Below are 17,675 nucleotides of genomic sequence, written 5' to 3'. Positions count from 1 at the left end.
TATCTTTTCATCTACAAATTTACGGCTTTTCATTTTTCAAATCTTCAACTAGTTACTATTTAGACAAGAAAATTACATCAACATCTAATTAGATATTTTAAACCAACTTTGAGACAATACATCAATTATAAACAATAGAAGATTTGAAAGAAAAAAAAATTGATAGTGTTTAAAAGAGTGTTAGGTTGGATTTGGGGGTAGTTTCATGGAAGTAGTTAAACATAAGAAAAGAAAAAAAGGAAAAAAGTTGAGTAGATTCGATGATATAGAAGTGAGAGAGATGGGGATGAATAAATTCTTACCCCCACATATATATCCACATGTACCTCCCCATTTCCAAACAGTTTGTAAAATAGGGGAAACTGCTTCATACTTCATATACCCTCCCCCTTTGATTAAACATCTATCTATCTATCTACCTCTACCCTAGCTGTCAGCCATTGAAACCCCAAACAAACCCTAAAAGAAAAGAAAAGAAGAGGGAATATAATTTGGTGGAGAAAAGAAAAAGGATTTTACAAATAATTAAGCATTAGGGGGCTTTTCTTAACTTTTGAATATTTTGTGTTCAATGCATTATTATTCAGTTGTAGGTAAATGATGGGAGCTTTTGAATTAATTTGAAACTAAAAATTAAAAGAAACAAAATAAAAAGTGGATTCCCTCTTCCTTCTTCATTTTCCCCATTAATTAAAAAGGAACTGTGTGGCTTAAAAATGCAACCACTGAACTAAAACCACAGAAAAGTATTCATAGTATAAATAATATTCTAATTAATATTCATTCTTTTTCACTCTTTTTTTAAAAATTATTATTATTATTTGTACCTTTTTCAAACTGTTGAAAAGGGTGAATATTGTTAGTTAAATGTACCCCTCAATAGTTAGAAGAGATCACAAGTTAATATCATTCATTTCTTTACATTAACTCTCTAACACATGTTAATATTATATATCATTCTTAATTTACCAATTCACTCTATTTATTATATTAATATACATACTATAATGAAATTAACCAAAATATAAGATAATATAATGAATACATCAAAATACTTATTAACTAGTAATTAGGCAATGGCATTACAATTAGCTTAATTTTGAAGTTGATTTTAAATTAGTTTTAAAACATGGTAAACAAGAATAACTGTGTTAAAGCTTTTAGAAAAATTCAAATGTTTTTCAGTTAGATTCTTTCTTTTTAAGTTAAAAAGAGTTTTCAAAACAAAAGCTTTTCTTTATTCAAACATTCAATTAACCAAAACTAACTTTCGATCCGAATCAAAACTTCCAGTCAAACAATACTAATAATAATAAAAAAGGATTCGATCCAAGAATAATGATAAACTCAAAAAATGTATTATCTTGATAATAACATGTTGAGGATCTTACTTTGAAACAATATAAATTATCGGTTACCGATTGTGTGTCTTTCATTTATGTTCAATGCTTAGTTTGTCACCTTCACTCATATTGTTAATCACTACTTCGTGTGTGACTTGTGTTGTTATGTATTATATAATTTATCATCTTACAATATACTGATATTAGAGTTGGCTCCTATATTTTAAGGTTGGATATCAATCTTAAGTTTCTATTTTTCGATCGAGATGGATACAATTAAGGATGAAGGTGAATCTACCGATACTTCTTCATTTCTAGATGAAACGAATGATGCCTAATTAGAAAACATGTGTGACTGTGTTTCTCAAATTCATCGATAAGTAAAACTTTAAAAATAGAAAACTTTATTCTAAACGTGTCTCCTTCTCTCCAACTCTTCTACAAATACAAAACACATGGTTAACAAAGAAAAAAAAAATACTTATCAACTTCAGCTTATTAGTATCTTTCGAAAAGTTTTCTTAATTAACCATGAAAAAGAAAAGAAAAGTTTCTAAACCTTACCCAAAAAAAAAACATTATTTTTTTATTTGTAGTTTAGTTTGCTATTTTTTTTCAACATGTGGGGATAGCTCAGTTGGGAGAGCGTCAGACTGAAGATCTGAAGGTCACGTGTTCGATCCACGTTCACCGCATTTTTATTTTTTCCTCTCATAACACAAGTCTTTAAATGTTTTTTACAATTATTCTCATAATAGATATATTGATTTTTCATAGTATAAAGTATCCATACGATAATTGTTACCATTCTTTCATGTTCTATATTCATCCATTCTTATCTTTAAGTCAAATCATAAACTTTAAAATCACAACACCACCCTCCTTTTTTTAACACGTTTAAAATAAAGCTTGCATCTTTTAAATGGAATTTGAACATTTTTATTTTAATTATAAGACAACTTATTTATATAGAAAATCATGAATATATATCAAATTGGAATGGAAGGGACATTCAAATTTTATCTTTACTCAAGGTAGTGCATTATTCTTAAAGCACTTTTATCCAAAAGAAAATACTTTTTCATTAATATCATTTAATTTTTAGTGTTGTATAATTTGACTTCAACCGTTCTAGTTTCAAGTTGATCGTTAAGTTTGGTTAAACTTTCTCAATCATATATTTTAATCAAATTTTACTCCATTATTTCAAAGGCTTTTCCTTTTCTCCCACTTTTAGTACTTAAACAACCATAAAATCTAATACAAAGTCATCCATTCAATAGAAAAACAACCCACGTGAGTATAATTCAATTAACGTATAATTTTGTATTATTAAATTCGAGAATTGATTCTTCAATTATCTTGTATATTGTTAAAAACAACTAAATAGAATACAACTTATCTTGTCATTTCAAGTGTTTAAATATAATAATGACTTGTAACAATTGAAACTTATGTGTGAGGTTTGACTAAAATAACATTGGGGACTTTTTTTCGTTTAGGTAAACATAAACAATAAGAGAGACTTACAACTCTTCCCTCCCCAGAGTGAAGGATAGGGAGGATACTCTTTGGAAAATTATACTTATAAATCAAAGAAATATACTAAAAGATGTCAAAGTCATAAAAGCATCGACAACTTTGTTCTCCTCTCGAGAAAGATATGACAAAAGCACGTAGCATTAACAAAATTGTCATAAAAATAATGTCCCTCTCACTCAATATATTACATAAAGGAAGGAATCCATCATCTCATGCATTAATGACATTGATAATATCCATCGAGTTAGATCAATCAACCTCTTAAGGTGAATTCAACTCTCTCTACTTTTGCTTAATCGCTTAATGATCACAAACAATCCAACCATGAGCTTCTTCTCTGCTATTTTTGTATGATCATGTCACATATTCACATCTAATTTTCAATGTACCTGACAACCAGGTAATTATAGCGATGGAGATGAGAAATGATTAAAGAGTGGATAGGGAGAGGTGAGGAAGCCAAACATACTGTGCAAATCTCTCGACTCTCTGCCCAAATGCTCCTAGGGATATAATATTAGGAATCTCATTCCTGAAGTAGGTCTATCGTTAGAAGGTCCACAAGAACTTTAGGATGACAAGCATACCATCATTCTCCTTCCAAGAACACAACACTGACGATATAGGTCTCAGTAATCTAATGGAAACATCCAACCCCTATCATCACCAATACAATTTATTCAACGTAACACACAACATGAATAGTACATCTCAAATAGTCCTAGATAATTACTAAGATTCTCACATGAAAGGACTAATGGATTTCACATATGATAGTGCAAAAACAATAAAGAAAATTAGGTAATTATCTCTTTTAAGTGTACAAGTTTTTCTGCCTATTCATATGATAATATAGTAGAAAGTTTTTACCAACTTTTGTTTTTTTATTTTTTATTTCATAGAAATAACAACTTTCATTGAAAAAGAACGAAAGAATACAATGACATGAAAGAAAGAAAGAAAAAACTCCAGCCCAACAAAGCACCCCACCTATAAAAAGGGACTCGGTCTTCGAAACCAAAGCCCAAAGAGATACATGAAATAACTATGGTTCCTCTTTCTACCACGAAAAAACCCGGTCATTCTTTTACCAACTTTTGGTTTTAAACCTCATACGAAATGAAGATTACTATTCTTACTTATATGCTTATGTTCACTTCCTTCTTTAAGTATGTGAAGAATATATTCGCATTTCTAACACTTATAAATATTCTCTTATTTAAGCATAAAAAACCAATAATGTTTTAGAGTATCGTCGTGGTAATCAAAATCACACACATGTATATATATATTATTTAATTAAGTGTGATCGATACATAACAGAAATGCTAAATACTTTTTAGTTATGGATTGACTAATAATATTAATATGTGGGGACATTAAGTCTCCTTTCTTTGACTACACCATTTTAATTTCCTCATAAAAACTCCAACCATTTCCACATATTTATTAATTTATTTTATAGCTAGCTACGAAGCATTTTGTGAATGGTTAATCCCCAAAGGAAAAAGTATGTTTGGTCATTAACCATTAACATATACTTAATAAAGATTATATTGAAATTAAAGTTTTGGTGGAAAAATGTATCCACATTTTAATATTTAATCACACATATTATTCCATCCTACTAATTTAATTAGATATGCTTGAATTAGTTACTTGTTGAATACAATAACTACAAAATTAATAATTAATAATTCTAATATCTTTCAATCTCTGTATGTTTGAAATAGTAGAAAGGAAAGTGATTCTAATAAATTATTTAGTAAGTTTGAACCTTCAAAGTACTTATAATATGTCGTATTTTTTAACATCGTTTTCAGTAGTTTCTTAGTGTATTTTCAATTTATTCTTTAATGAGAATTGATTCAACACATTTAAATAATGTTTTAGGCTTTAATTGGCAGGATTCTTTGTGACTGTTTAACCTAGAAAAATTAACACATCAAATTAATAATATATTATTTGTGTTGTTTATTGACGTTGAAAATGGATCAACAAGATGACTGTGTATTCTTGGGAGAAATATGTGTGTTTGTTGATGTCAAGATTGTAGTTTAATGATGTAATGTTAAAAATATATAACAGCTTGTAGTGAAATAGTTTCCTAAAAGAAATTGTAATCTTATAATCGTCAACTCCATTGGAATAATGTTTAGTATTAGTTTGGTGATTAAGATTAGAAGTATTTAAAATAATTCATATGCTTTTACTATTCTTCTACTCCATACTATTTGTTTCAAGGGTTGGCAAGTTCGTCGACCAACTCTTGGACAAATCGTCACTCGCCAATCTTTGATCCACCAACCTTTAGTGACTCCATCGATGAACTTCCGATAATCAATTAATCGTCTATTTTTTTAACTTTAATTTTTAAATACCCAAAAGTTTATTTTTCTCTCATTTTCTTTAATTTTATTAGTGAGATAAAGCTATTGGAGTGTTACAAAACTAAACCTTTATCATTTATCTAAATGTTTCTTTTTATTTAAATTTTCCGTTGGATCTTGTAGGAAGGTGTTGGTACACTTTGATTAGTTATTATAGTCGTCCTATAAGTTGAAAACTTTTTATCTCTATCAACCATAAGAATAGCAATACACAACTTGTCATTTGATAAATGAAAAATTAACGGTTATTTTTTAAAAAAAATGAATAAAAAATACAATAAATAAGCAAATCCACCCCTAATATTTTGGGCCTATGGATGCTGGGCTGGAAGGCCACGGGGTTGGGCCCAATTAACATTTTCATTTTTGGTTTAAAAAGTAATTCAGCCGCTGGCGTCGACATTGTTGCCATTTTCACACGAGGTCCGTCGCATCGCAACGCAGCTTCTCAAGGTTCTCGTTGAAACAACCAAGTTTCCATCTTCTTTGACCTAATTTCTCTCAAATTCAGGTACTTTCTTTCCCACATACAATTCCCTCCATTTTTCCTTTCTTTGTAGCCCTCGCTATTTCTTCTCTACTTTGTTTTGGCTCTCGAATTTCATTGCTTTTCTACTCAATCAATTACTTTACTTTTACCAATTTCCATGGCATTCTTTTTAGCTAAATTGTTAACTTCGGATTCCTCCTTCTTAGGGTAGTTGCAATTTTACTTCCGCCTCTTTATGCTGTTATTTATGATCATGGGTATCTTGTTGTTGGCTGCTTTTTTGTATGTATATTCCCTCATTATGAAACTGTGGTTATGTAGGAGGGAATTAGGGAAATTAAGGATCCACTAGGAAGTGGAAGACCAAATTTCCCAAACTCTACAATCCTTCTGCTTTCGGAGGTTATTTTCTTGACAAAACCTTCAAATCTTCAGATTTATTTAATAAAGCTCAGAGTTGTGCTGAATGTTAACTTTGAAAGCAACCGCATAATGAAATATCCAAAAAGAACAATTCTTTTCACCATCTATTTTACTCGCAACTTGCAAGTGCTACAATTTTGGTGTTCCTGGGATATAACAACCATGAGTTGTTCATTTAGCTACTGGGTCAGCGCATGATGAATATTTTGAAATCCATTGATAAAATTGATGAGCTTTTTCTTTTTCGTGGTTAAATTTTTTGTGAAGTCCTCTGTTGAAACTACACTTTGGTGCTTTCGGTTAATAGAAGTGGACTTGACATGGAACTTTCTAACTTATTGTTCTTGTGCTTGAAATTTCTATTTGTAATGTAATGGTTTTACCTAACTTTATGATATAGGCAATACAAAATGGATTATCGAGGTTTCAGTAGTAGACTGGAAACAAGCAACCCAAGTAAAGGCTATGCTCGGGAGCAGGTATGACTGAGTGATCATGTCAAACTGGAAACGTTCGACATACGTCTAACTCTCTGACTTACTGAACTCCATTTTATTTTTAAATCCATTTGGTTTTTCTATAAAAAAAAAAAAAAAGGAATTTTGGATTTTGTGATATCTAATATTTCACTTATTTCTTTCTTTTGTGGGAATATTAGGAATCTCTTGGTGATGACTTTATAGATGATTTTCGCTTGCCCATCAACCATAAACCAACAGAAAACGTTGATCTTGATAATGTGGAACAAGCATCATTGGACACACAATTAACGTCATCAAATGTGGGATATAGGCTTCTTCAGAAGATGGGCTGGAAAGGGAAAGGACTAGGGAAGAATGAGCAAGGTATTCTGCTTTTCTGGATATGAAATTCTGCTTTGCTCATTCGTTGTATAATCTGCCTCTTAGTGTATTATTTTCTATAATCTTTCTCATGAACCTTAGGTTCAGTAAGTTTTTAGTGGTCTACTCATTGCTTTCCCTCAAAGACTTTGCATGCAAATGTCATCCGTTTTTTTTATATTTCATTCTGAACACGATATGACTCATATGGTATTGCTACTTGATATGGCAAGAAGATAAAGTTCAATTCTCTAAATCAATTTCTGGTCGCTCTATTTTACAATCTTTTAATTACTTGTCTTTCCTCTGTTACTTGTATTTCATAACTAAATTACTCCCATCGCCATATTTGAACCAGATTTTCTCTATAGGATGTATTACTACTGTACCCTTGAATTCTGGGAACAGAATTACTCTGTTGCTTGATTTATATTTTTCTTCTGAGTTTGTATGAAATTGCACACCAGATTTTTAACGCAAGGAGAACATCTATTTTTTAGTTGGAACTTGTGTTCCTTGTTTTTTGAAATTAATGTAATCACGTCAAGTATGAGTTTAATGACTGCCCATGCTCAGTGTCAACCGAGTATAATAAAGGGAAGAATCCTCTAAAACTCCAGTGTTCTAAGATACATGAGCATGTTTAAAGTTTCCCATTTGAAAACAGTTTTTTTAATATAAAAGCAGAAATACAACTTAAATAAAAATATAAAAAGAAAAAGTTTTCTTATGGTTCCAAAATCTTTTCGATCATTCCTCTTTTAAAATATATTTTTCTGTTTGTACATCCATAATTAATCCATAATTGGCACTTGTTTGTCTAACATTATGAAAATAATAGGAACTTGTGGTGGTTTGTGTAGGAATTATTGAGCCAATAAAATCTGGAATGAGAGATCCCAAACTCGGAATTGGAAAACAAGAAGAAGACGATTTTTTCACTGCAGAAGAAAATATCCAGCGGAAAAAGCTTGATGTTGAGGTGGAGGAGACAGAAGAACATGCCAAAAAACGGGAGGTATGTTATTTTTATCATACAATTGGTTGGGAAAAATGAATAATTATTAGCTAAGACTTTGAGGTTGATGCTTTCCTCTTTCTGAAACTCATATCAAATAGCAGAAGGTAGCATATAGCATATATGCATGTCTTTTAGCGGGAATGGTATATCATAGGGGACCATCAACTTTGGAAGGTCTTCAGATTTTCCTGCAGTTTTTATTACCTGGTGGCTTCTACTGCCCGCTTCGTGCACATTATGAAAATCCAGGTTTTAGCAGAACGTGAGGAGAAAATTCAAACTGAGGTCAAAGAAATACGCAAGGTTTTCTATTGTGATCTTTGCAACAAACAGTACAAACTGGCAATGGAGTTTGAAGCCCATCTCAGCTCATATGATCATAATCACAGAAAGGTAGGAAATTAAGAGTTTTCTTGTAAGAAAATCATCATTCTCCTCCCTTTCTTTGGATGTCCATTGAATCTAAAGCATTGTTGCATGGGATTGCAGCGTTTTAAAGAAATGAGAGAAATGCATGGTTCAAGCAGCCGGGATGACAGAAACAAACGGGAACAGCAACGGGAAGAGAGAGAGATGGCCAAATTTGCTCAAATGTATCTCTCTTTTTTTCTTCTTCACCTTTCTTTTTCCAAAATGATCTTTTGTGATTCCCATTTTCAGTTTTTCTTTATATTTTCATTTCGTGTGGTTGTATTTATATATTATTTCCTGTTAAAATAGTGCAGATGCCCGTAAGAAGCAGCAGCAGTTGTTGGAGCAACAAGCAAGGGCAGCCGAGGCTCCTGTTTCTACTGAACTTAGAAACGCTACATCAGTTGCAGATCAGGATCAGCGGAAAACATTGAAATTTGGATTCTCTTCTAAAGGTGGCACCTCAAAGGTAAGCTAAAGTAACTGAAGAGTTTTTTTTTCCTCTGAAGAGGAAACGAGACCTTTCAAAGGTCTGAATCATAATGATGAGTAATGATTCTGAAGTGTCTGGTACATCTTTTGGAGTGTTTAGGATTCAATAAGTGACCAGTTGAATACCCGGTTCCCATGGGATCGAAGCAAAGCAGCACTATTTTGGCATTATTGCCAGCTCACATGTTCCAATGTTTGGAACTTAACAAGCGTTGCTCTGCTTTCATCTTTCTTCATAGGATAAAATTTGTCTTCTTCATGGTAGTAGACTAGTAGTTATAGGATTTGAGAAATCTTCTCTAATTTCTTCCTGATTAATGTTATTGCAGAACATTTTTGGTGGAGCCAAAAAGAAACCGAAAGTAGCACCTGTAGCTTCTGTTTTTGGGAACGATAGCGATGATGAATAGCAAAACTGTTCCCAAGTTGCATTTTGTATCAGCATTTTGAGGCTGTATCTTCAAGGAACACCTTCTTGCCTTAAGTCGAGTTCTTGTAATCTCATTCCAGTGGATATTCTTGTTTAAACTTGTCGATACTCGCTCTATTAGACTGACATGTCTATCTTGTTTGAGGCCAAGTGAGTTAGTCTGATGAAGAGATATCCATACAAATATCATACCACAGACAATATCCTTAGAGTTGTGATGTGTTCTGTTATTACAACTACATCATGCAAATGAGACTGGATAATTATTGTAATCTAAAACCGTTGTCAAAGTTTATCGTATCACTTCACTTGTCTTGAGAATACATATTTATACTGATATGGATTGATTGCATAAAATCAATATGGCAGTTCACTTTGTTTTTCACACAACATTTATACAACTGTGTATATTTAGATTTTTAAAAAATAAATTGTAAATATTCTTATTTAGATTAAATGCAAATTGTACCACATATCTATGTTTGCGTTTGATCACATTTGTCCTGACGTTGCATCGTACTTGTATGTTCTTATTGTCGAACACGACGATATTCAAAACTAGGGCCAACGAAGTTTTCTCTACAGCTTTGAGCACTCTATTATTTGTGAGTCTATATAATCTGATGTAGAGACTAGGGAGTGTTATTTTTATTAAGTCCTATTTTGAAAATAAGAGAATGATACATGTTTATTAAATAAAATCATGATTCTATTTTATGTCTTGTCTTTGCCAACTTTTCATTTTGTTGACTTTATAAGAAATATTGAAATTATGGTGCAAGAAGAAGATAGATATCGATTTCCATTTATAAGTCCTCAGTCATATTAAGAAAAACATGGCCATATTTACTTTTATAAAATTCAAAATAAATAATTTAGTTTTATTATTATGAGAATATTGAAAATTGTATTTTGGTTGTCTTCTCCAACAGTGAGTTGATTGCAAATTTGCAAACCCTAATTTTAATTTCTCTGCAACTTTCCCCCTCCTTCAACTTTTGAAACCCAAAACAAAACTCAAACGAAACCCTATCAATACCTTCTTCTATTCAGTATTCCCTTCTGGGATTGTTTCATTCTTCCATTCTTTTCATCTTCAATTCTTTACCTTGTTTACGGTTTTTTTTTTCTTCTTTCTATTACGTCTCTCAATGAACCACCCTCCTCTTCCTCCTCCACCTTCCACTCCAAATCCCCCTACCAAAATGCTGAAGGAGTGTGGAAATTGCGGCTCTCAAGGTCGATGGATTCTGCATCACGTTCGTATACGAGGTATTAATCGTCGCCTTTGCACTTCCTGCGTCCTTCGTCTTCATCCCAGTTCGTTTTGCCCTTCTTGCTTCCAGTTCTATGATCTTTCTGTGTCTCCTCATCCCTCCAATCGTTTCACTTGTTCTAAATGTTCTTCTATTACGCATTCTCATTGCGTTGTCAATCCGGCTTGCCCCGACCCTCAGCTTCTGTCCTCCACTACCTCCTCCTCTTATCTCTGCCCTCCCTGCGCCAAGCCCAATTTTTCATTTTTCGATTCCGACTCAAAGCCTCGAATTTCACCTAAGTCTATTGATAGGAAGACGGCTGTGGTGTTGCTCTGTGCGGCTAAGATTGCCTCTGCATCGATGGCTAAGGCAGTGATTGTGGCGCGAGCGGATGCGGAGAGGAAAGTGAGGGAGGCGGCTATGGCGAGGAAGAGAGCAAGAGAGGCTCTTGAGCATGTCGGTTTTGTTGTGGCTAGAGAAAGAGCTAGGCGTAAGGAAGAGGCTTCAGTGGAGGTTTCAGGTTCTGGGAATTTGGGAGTGAAGGAGAAAGAGAGGAATAGGACTTTGGGTCCTACGGTGAAAGCAGAGAATGCTTTTGAGATGCCTGCAGTATCAACTTTGAACACTGGTAGTGCTTTAACTCAGAGAAGGGAGAGCTTAAATGGGTTTGTGAGACAGATGTCAATGGTGAAGAATGAGGCGGCTGCTTCCATGGAGGAATCTGCAAGGCATAAAAATGTTGAGGTTGCTGAACGTTTACAGAGTAACAACAACATTGGTTTATTAAATGAGAAGGAGAAGAATGAGAATGGTGAAGTTGAGCATGTGAAAAATGATCATATTGGAGGAACTGTTAATACCACAAAATAGCCCCTTTTCATGATACAGAGCCAAGAATTGATCAAATCATGGTTTCCTTGGTCTTTTGCTAAATGATATTGTTCTAAAGTATGAAAATTCATTGAGCTACTTTTGTACTGGGTTTGACCTGGCTCTTTAGGAATTCATGTAGTGAGGATAGCACAATTGCCTGTGAGTTTTTTTTTTTTTTTAGAGATATTCCTTCTTGATATTTGGGGTGGTCTAGAGTTTATCTGAGTTCTCTTTTTAAGGGCCCTCTCCTAGCAATGGTGTAAAAAATGTAGATTAATTGAAGTTCAAATTATTCTGTGTACTTGCCACATTCTTACTTTGCATATTACTGCAACATTCGTTTAGTTTTCTGAAACCCTCTCCCAGTTTTGGTCAACCGTGTCTTCTCATTCCTGAGATTGGTGATAGTCTCGTAGAGAAAATAACTCAGAATTGTGATTGAATGAACTGAATGTGGTTTTCATTGTCTCAGAACTGTGATAATATATTGTTGGAATAGTGCTTTGAGTTATCCATTTTTTTCATTCTTTTCTAGCAGGGTTTATTTTACTTTGCATTATGCTGAGGGTATATTTTTTGTTAATCAAAGCCATAATTTGATATTTGGCTATATGTGGAAAAAGTGTTCATAAATACTTCAGGTACTCAAAAAGCATTTCTTTTGATATTAAGAAGGAAAGGAGGAGGCAAAATACTCTTCTTGAAGGAATATGCCGTGATCAAGACCACGTTTCCAATAAAAAAAATTAGTATTCTTTGAAGAACTTATGTGTGAAATACCTTATGAGTTGACATGTGAAGAATTTATTTTTCTTTTAGATTCAAATGGTAAAGTAGATAAAATGTTTGCGTTGTCTTCTGCAATTTTGTTTAATTCCATTCCATTTTGGATATAGTTGTTAACAGATGGTGGGAGCTGTATGGGCAGATATAGAAAAGTTTGATAAATCTCAAGTGGTGGTTAGGTGAAATAGGTAATCAAATGATTGCAAGTTAATAAATGGGTTGTTAAGTTACTGCTTTGGAATCCAATTCCAATTCTTGAAGTTGGTGGCAACGGCTACTTTTGTTTCTCTACCTATCTCTATTCCTTGGGATTATTTTTTTTAGTTTGCTTCCATATACTTGAAGGCTGAAGCACAACAAATCTGAAAGATATCAAGAGTTGTTGGTATTAAACTTGCTCAAGATTTTGAAGACCTCTTGAGTAGTAAGAGACTCCAAACCCTTGAGATTTGAGTATTGATATTGGAGAAACATTAGTGGCCACAATTATTGAAATTGTGGTAAATATTGCTTTTAACTAAATTAATCCACCAAATGTCACTTTCCAATCATTGTTCTAACATGTCTGCATGGCCGACTAAGTTCCCAACTTTCTGCTTCCAAATCATCAACGATCTCTCCTTCATTCTCATTTTTAAGACAGAAGTACATTTTGAGAAACACTGTTGAACTTGTATATTCATTTTTTATACTCTTTTACATTTATTAATAAAACTCATCTTTTACTGTATTACGTAACTGCATTTACTTTCTTAATCTACTTTTCATAAGTATCAACTCTACACCTCAATTCTCACTCCTTAACCTGAATAATTGTATTAGTAGCAGAAAAAAAAGTGGAATAGCAATGAGTAAAGTTTATGTCTTTTAGTAGTGGAACCTACTAAAAAAGTATAGTTCATAGCTTCTATTTCCAAACTTCTTGAACCAAACCCAAATGATATTGTTCATTATTGATGAGCTCCTAGCAATGTCATGATCTATCATCTATAGATTTGAGAACTAGATTTAAATTTTATCATATATGCAAATTATTAGATTTTGAGAACTAAATTTAAATTTTACCATATACGCAAATTGCTCGTTACAAATAATTTGAGTTTGATTGCAATATTTGGAATTACTTCTAGATGTACTGTAAAGATCCAAACAGCTTTTAAATGTTTCTTTAATGATAAGCGGAAATCTTTCCACCTCATTTCTAACAACAAAACTGTGTGTAACATTTTATTTGCAAGTTAGACACCTCAAATGAGTAGATCTCACATCAGCAGTCGCACTATTTTGTTCTAAGATTGTTCCCCAACTAGTAACGTCCAGGAACTTTAGTCTAAGATTCAATTCAAGTGTACTCACATTGATGCTTAATGCTTAAGTCTTTGGTCTTTCTAATCTTCCATCCAAGTTCCAAGTACTGTTGTGTTTACTGGATGGAGAGGATCAAGTTAACCCATATAATTTCAAACAAAAATTCAGCAACAGCTCATCATGCAATTGCCAAGTCATACGTAAATAAACAATAAATTAATCATTAAACCATACAAAACATTCAAGACTTAAACATAGGAACAGAAGTACTTCCAAGTCCAGCTATGTGTCTCTGTTTCTTCTAACTAAAATTTTAATCTTAATAAACTGTGATCAACAGCAATACAAATCCCAAAATCTAACAAACATTATATTATATTACAGAGTCTCAAATTGGAAGTAGCTAATACTAATACATCCCTATCTTTGATCTTTACACAAACAAAAGCTCAAGCAGGGCAGTGGCAGTGGTTTATCCTTCCAAACTCAAACTCACCTCTGGTTCCTTTTTCTCCTCCAAAAATTGCACTAATGGTGGAACTGGGCGACGATTCTGAAGCTATGAATAACGAGGGCCTTTTCATGTACAGTAGAAGGAGAAGAAGTTAGTGATTTCATTTCATCACCAGTCCAGAGTGATTATTCTATGAGTGATGAAGGACATGGTGAGAATGATGAAGCAAGTAAAGGGTCTCAATCCAGCCGCTACGGATATTGAGGTGCTTGAGCTTGGAGGAATCTCAGTTCCAAACCCCGTTGTGCTGCCTATGCTCGAAGCTGGATTGTCTGTGTTAAATACACCAGGAGGACTTCCATTTCTGCACCAACACCAACAACATGGATTATTAATTAATTTCTCTTTTCATAACCGTTCCATAATTACTAGGTTATTGATTTTTAATTGTTCAGCAACCATTTTGTTTTTTAGCTTTTAGCTATTGAAAATTATTTATTTTCTCTTAATTTCTTACAAATTATTTGCATTTTTCTAATGTAAGTTGATTTTTTAGTCAATTTTGTTTTTAAAAAAAACTTAATTTACTTCTTTTGAGTCTTTGTTCTTTAAACCATTAATAAAAGGTAGATAAGAAAACAAGATCTAAACCCAGTATTTATATGCTAAATTTCAAAAACTAAAAACTAAAACTTAAATTATTTACAAACAAGCTTCAATTTTTTAAAAATAAACCCTATAAACACCACATCCATCCAAATTAGATTCTATGTTTTATCTACACTTCAGAAATAATTAATCCTTCAGCAATGTAAGATGCAGAGGTATTAAACCATCTGAGTTTATTAAAAAAAAACAAGTTGAAATGGAAGATTGTAAATAAAATAAATCAGATGGATACCATTTTAAAAGTTGAAGATATATTATAAGCTATCTAAACGTGTAGTTCAACCCTAATTTAACCTATGAATTCGAAGGCATGAGAAGTGAACAGAGGACTTACTCTGGCATGCCGGTCCCCACTGGTGAAGAAGTTGTTGGATTTGTAACTGTAGTTGGTGAGACTGTGATCGGCGCTGTTGTTGTCGGTGTCTGCGTTGGAACCGACGGCGTCATGGATGCCGGCGTTGCAGAGGAAGATGATGATGGGTAAATACAAGAGCCAGTGCCTGTCGAAAGAAAAGAAGATCAATTGCGAAAAACAGAGGAACAAGTGGGGGTATTGAAAAATAATGAACGTCTTCTCTTACTTGGATTGGAGTTGGTAACCATTGCAGATCCTCCAAAGTCACAGCTTGTAGAAGAAGGATTCTTCTGAAAATAGCTATTGAATGCAAAAGATGCGTGGTTTTCAAGTGTATTTGGGTTGTAACAGCTTCCACTTTGCTGGATTTGAGAACAGTCAGCCCCTCCAGTGCCACAAGCGTAATCCAACGCCGACTGGAGAGCCATCTCCGAAGCGCCGGACCTGGCTACACACCAGCTTTGTCCTGGAATTACCGGTGCGTTTGTTGTCGCCGGAGGGGATACCGGAACTGGGTTTGTGGGGGGTGTCAACACTGGAGCGCCACCTGACGGAGCTGGATACGTCGTGACAGGGTTCGTTATGGGCTGTGCTCCGGGAACTGTAACCGGCGGCGCAACCGGATTCGTGAGCGGCACCGGAGAGTTAGCCGGAACTGTGAATGGTGTCGTTAAAGGAATGGACACCGGCGTGGCAGCAGGGCTCGACGGAGTGATAGTGACAGGGTTGGTCGAGGGAACGGTGATGATTGTCGGTGTGGAGGTGTCCGGGGTTGTAGGAAAATTTGTTGTGGCGTCGTGCATTGTAGTCCGACCAAATTCAGGGAACTTCCACTTCAACTCCGAGGAAGCATTTTCTTCCACTCCCAAATGCGACCCACCAAATCTACCTGCGAAAATGGAAGAAGCGGAAGCATTCAGAAACAGAAAGGAAACAAAACCTCCAAAACAGGAAATGCCATTAGTGGGAACAAAAAAATGCAAAGCTTAGATTAAGAAGCTGTAACTCGCAGGGAGCAAGACACAATCAGAGCAGAAAACGACAAACTGAGCTAGATCTATAATCTGTTATAGAGGGGAAGTTGCTTACCAGACGAGCAGATGGCAAGGAGAGACATAATGGAAAAAAAGAAGCATTTGGAAGCTGTTTGGGCCATTTTAATGGTGAGAGGTTATAGTTCTCTTCTGGGGACAAATGAAGAGACCCAACTGGATTCTTAATGGGATCGGTTTAATTTAGGCATTGCTTTTAAAAACACGAAACCAGACAGGGGAAATGGTGTAAAAGGAAAGGGTTTAAGGGCGAAACATGCAAAGTGAAAGAGAGAGAAAAAAAAGGGAAAGGAGGGGAGAGGGAAAAGGAAGAAGGTAAAGGTTAGAAAAGTAGACAGATGACCAAGTTGCAAATGCTTACGGCTGCAATATAAAAGAAAGAAATAGATTATTGATAAAAGAAAGGGAAAAAATGGTTACTTTATGAGCAAGGATGATATTGGAAATGTTGGCTCTGATGCAGTAGAAAAAAGGGAACCAGCCATCCATACTTTTTTGCTTTTTCCATCTTTTTTCAAAAGATAAATAACCTCAAAGATAATAAAAGTAACATTCAACCATAGCACAACTACAGGAGAAGAAAACATGCATGTGCATTTGTACACATGCACCCATGACTGCAACTAAGCTATGGTGATTTCATTCACTTCCCTTTCCAAGTAATCGCAATCCTTTTTTCTCTCTTTTCTCCGACCTAATTTCTTTTGAAATCGGGAACAAGATAATCAACCGATAAAGTTTATACGTTAAATTGAATATACAATAAGCTAACAACCATTCCAATAAATACAAAATATGATTTCTCAAAATTCGACTTTAAAGTCTAAAGAACATTAGAGATAAAAGTTGTCTCTGGACGGATTCAGTGGATGTTTAAAATAATATAGTTGGAGTCAAATGTGTTCAGCTCAGCAAAACCCACAAAGCAAATAGTTTATTAGAGGTGGAAAAGAAAGAAATGAGAGAATTAGATGAACATGGGAATTGGGATTAGGATGAAATGATGCAGACTTTGGCCTTTTGAGATTACTTCAGGAACAAGATTTGACAGCCATTATTGGAAAAAATGAGACATAATGGGCAGAACTTCCGAGTTTATGCCGAGTGCAACAAAACAAAAGGAAAAAAAGAATACACAAGATGATGCAGACTTTGAAACGAGGTTGATCCTGCAAAGGCTTTCCCAAGTGGCACAAAAAAAGGTTTTTTTGCTACTTTCCGCAAACATGCCATAGAGGTTCTGTTGCTGCTGTGATAGTGGACGTGGAATTAAGATTTAGAATATACAATGGGAGTGGGGACAATGCATGTGAAATTACCTATGACGCTTTGGTTCTTCGTATCAATGGATCAAAAGCACCTTGTGTGACTAGACAAAGCCGAAAGCAAACATGTTACATTTCAGAGAGAGAGGGTGCCCATACCGTCAATCACCTGTTTTATATTTCTCCATTGGGCTTTCCTGCATAAAGCCATACGCCCACCTTCTGATGCCCAATTATAGAATCAAAACATGTTTTAAAACTAAGTCACGA

General features: G+C 34.1%; 3 protein-coding genes and 1 non-coding gene across 5 annotated transcripts; 3 read left to right on the top strand and 1 right to left on the bottom strand.

Moving 5' to 3' along the window:
* The first annotated feature begins 1,965 nt into the window (after positions 1–1,965).
* On the top strand, positions 1,966–2,038 carry TRNAF-GAA. Its single transcript has one exon. It is a non-coding gene; the product is annotated as a tRNA-Phe (tRNA).
* Positions 2,039–5,676: 3,638 nt separating this feature from the next.
* LOC101216939 (G patch domain-containing protein 8) lies at positions 5,677–9,741 on the top strand. Of its 2 annotated transcripts, XM_031887973.1 has the most exons (9): positions 5,677–5,786; positions 6,087–6,167; positions 6,589–6,667; positions 6,847–7,033; positions 7,894–8,048; positions 8,301–8,444; positions 8,541–8,644; positions 8,772–8,931; positions 9,284–9,741. In XM_031887973.1, exons 3-9 carry the CDS (start codon positions 6,599–6,601, stop codon positions 9,362–9,364), a joined length of 900 nt encoding a protein of 299 aa, XP_031743833.1. In that variant the 5' UTR covers positions 5,677–5,786; positions 6,087–6,167; positions 6,589–6,598; the 3' UTR covers positions 9,365–9,741. The 2 variants fall into 2 exon arrangements, with proteins under 2 accessions (XP_031743833.1, XP_004135573.1); XM_004135525.3 differs by lacking the exon at positions 6,087–6,167.
* A 500-nt stretch (positions 9,742–10,241) lies between these two features.
* LOC105436183 (hypothetical protein) lies at positions 10,242–11,892 on the top strand. Its single transcript, XM_011661145.2, has one exon. The coding sequence runs from the start codon at positions 10,536–10,538 to the stop codon at positions 11,511–11,513; it is 978 nt and encodes a 325-aa protein (XP_011659447.1). The 5' UTR covers positions 10,242–10,535; the 3' UTR covers positions 11,514–11,892.
* Positions 11,893–13,807: 1,915 nt separating this feature from the next.
* On the bottom strand, positions 13,808–16,503 carry LOC101217178 (mucin-5AC). The gene is made up of 4 exons (XM_004135526.3): positions 16,178–16,503; positions 15,315–15,977; positions 15,068–15,233; positions 13,808–14,428 (listed from the first exon to the last, which is right to left on the bottom strand). The coding sequence occupies exons 1-4, from the start codon at positions 16,242–16,244 to the stop codon at positions 14,233–14,235; spliced, it is 1,092 nt and encodes a 363-aa protein (XP_004135574.1). The 5' UTR covers positions 16,245–16,503; the 3' UTR covers positions 13,808–14,232.
* Positions 16,504–17,675: the final 1,172 nt, after the last annotated feature.

Source organism: Cucumis sativus, chromosome 1, assembly GCF_000004075.3.
Source record: "Cucumis sativus cultivar 9930 chromosome 1, Cucumber_9930_V3, whole genome shotgun sequence".
NCBI lineage: Eukaryota > Viridiplantae > Streptophyta > Magnoliopsida > Cucurbitales > Cucurbitaceae > Cucumis > Cucumis sativus.
The sequence above is the reverse complement of the archived record's forward strand: the minus strand, read 5'-3'. Positions and strand labels throughout refer to the sequence as shown.

Coding starts and splice junctions, on each gene's coding strand:
- LOC101216939 (XM_004135525.3), top strand. CDS start 6,599: ATGGATTATCGAGGTTTCAGTAGTAGACTGGAAACAAGCAACCCAAGT. Junction 7,034..7,893: donor ACTAGGGAAGAATGAGCAAG/GTATTCTGCTTT, acceptor TGGTTTGTGTAG/GAATTATTGAGCCAATAAAA. Junction 8,645..8,771: donor ATGGCCAAATTTGCTCAAAT/GTATCTCTCTTT, acceptor CTGTTAAAATAG/TGCAGATGCCCGTAAGAAGC.
- LOC105436183 (XM_011661145.2), top strand. CDS start 10,536: ATGAACCACCCTCCTCTTCCTCCTCCACCTTCCACTCCAAATCCCCCT.
- LOC101217178 (XM_004135526.3), bottom strand. CDS start 16,244: ATGGCCCAAACAGCTTCCAAATGCTTCTTTTTTTCCATTATGTCTCTC. Junction 15,978..16,177: donor CCTTGCCATCTGCTCGTCTG/GTAAGCAACTTC, acceptor CCATTTTCGCAG/GTAGATTTGGTGGGTCGCAT. Junction 15,234..15,314: donor GGTTACCAACTCCAATCCAA/GTAAGAGAAGAC, acceptor TTCTTTCGACAG/GCACTGGCTCTTGTATTTAC.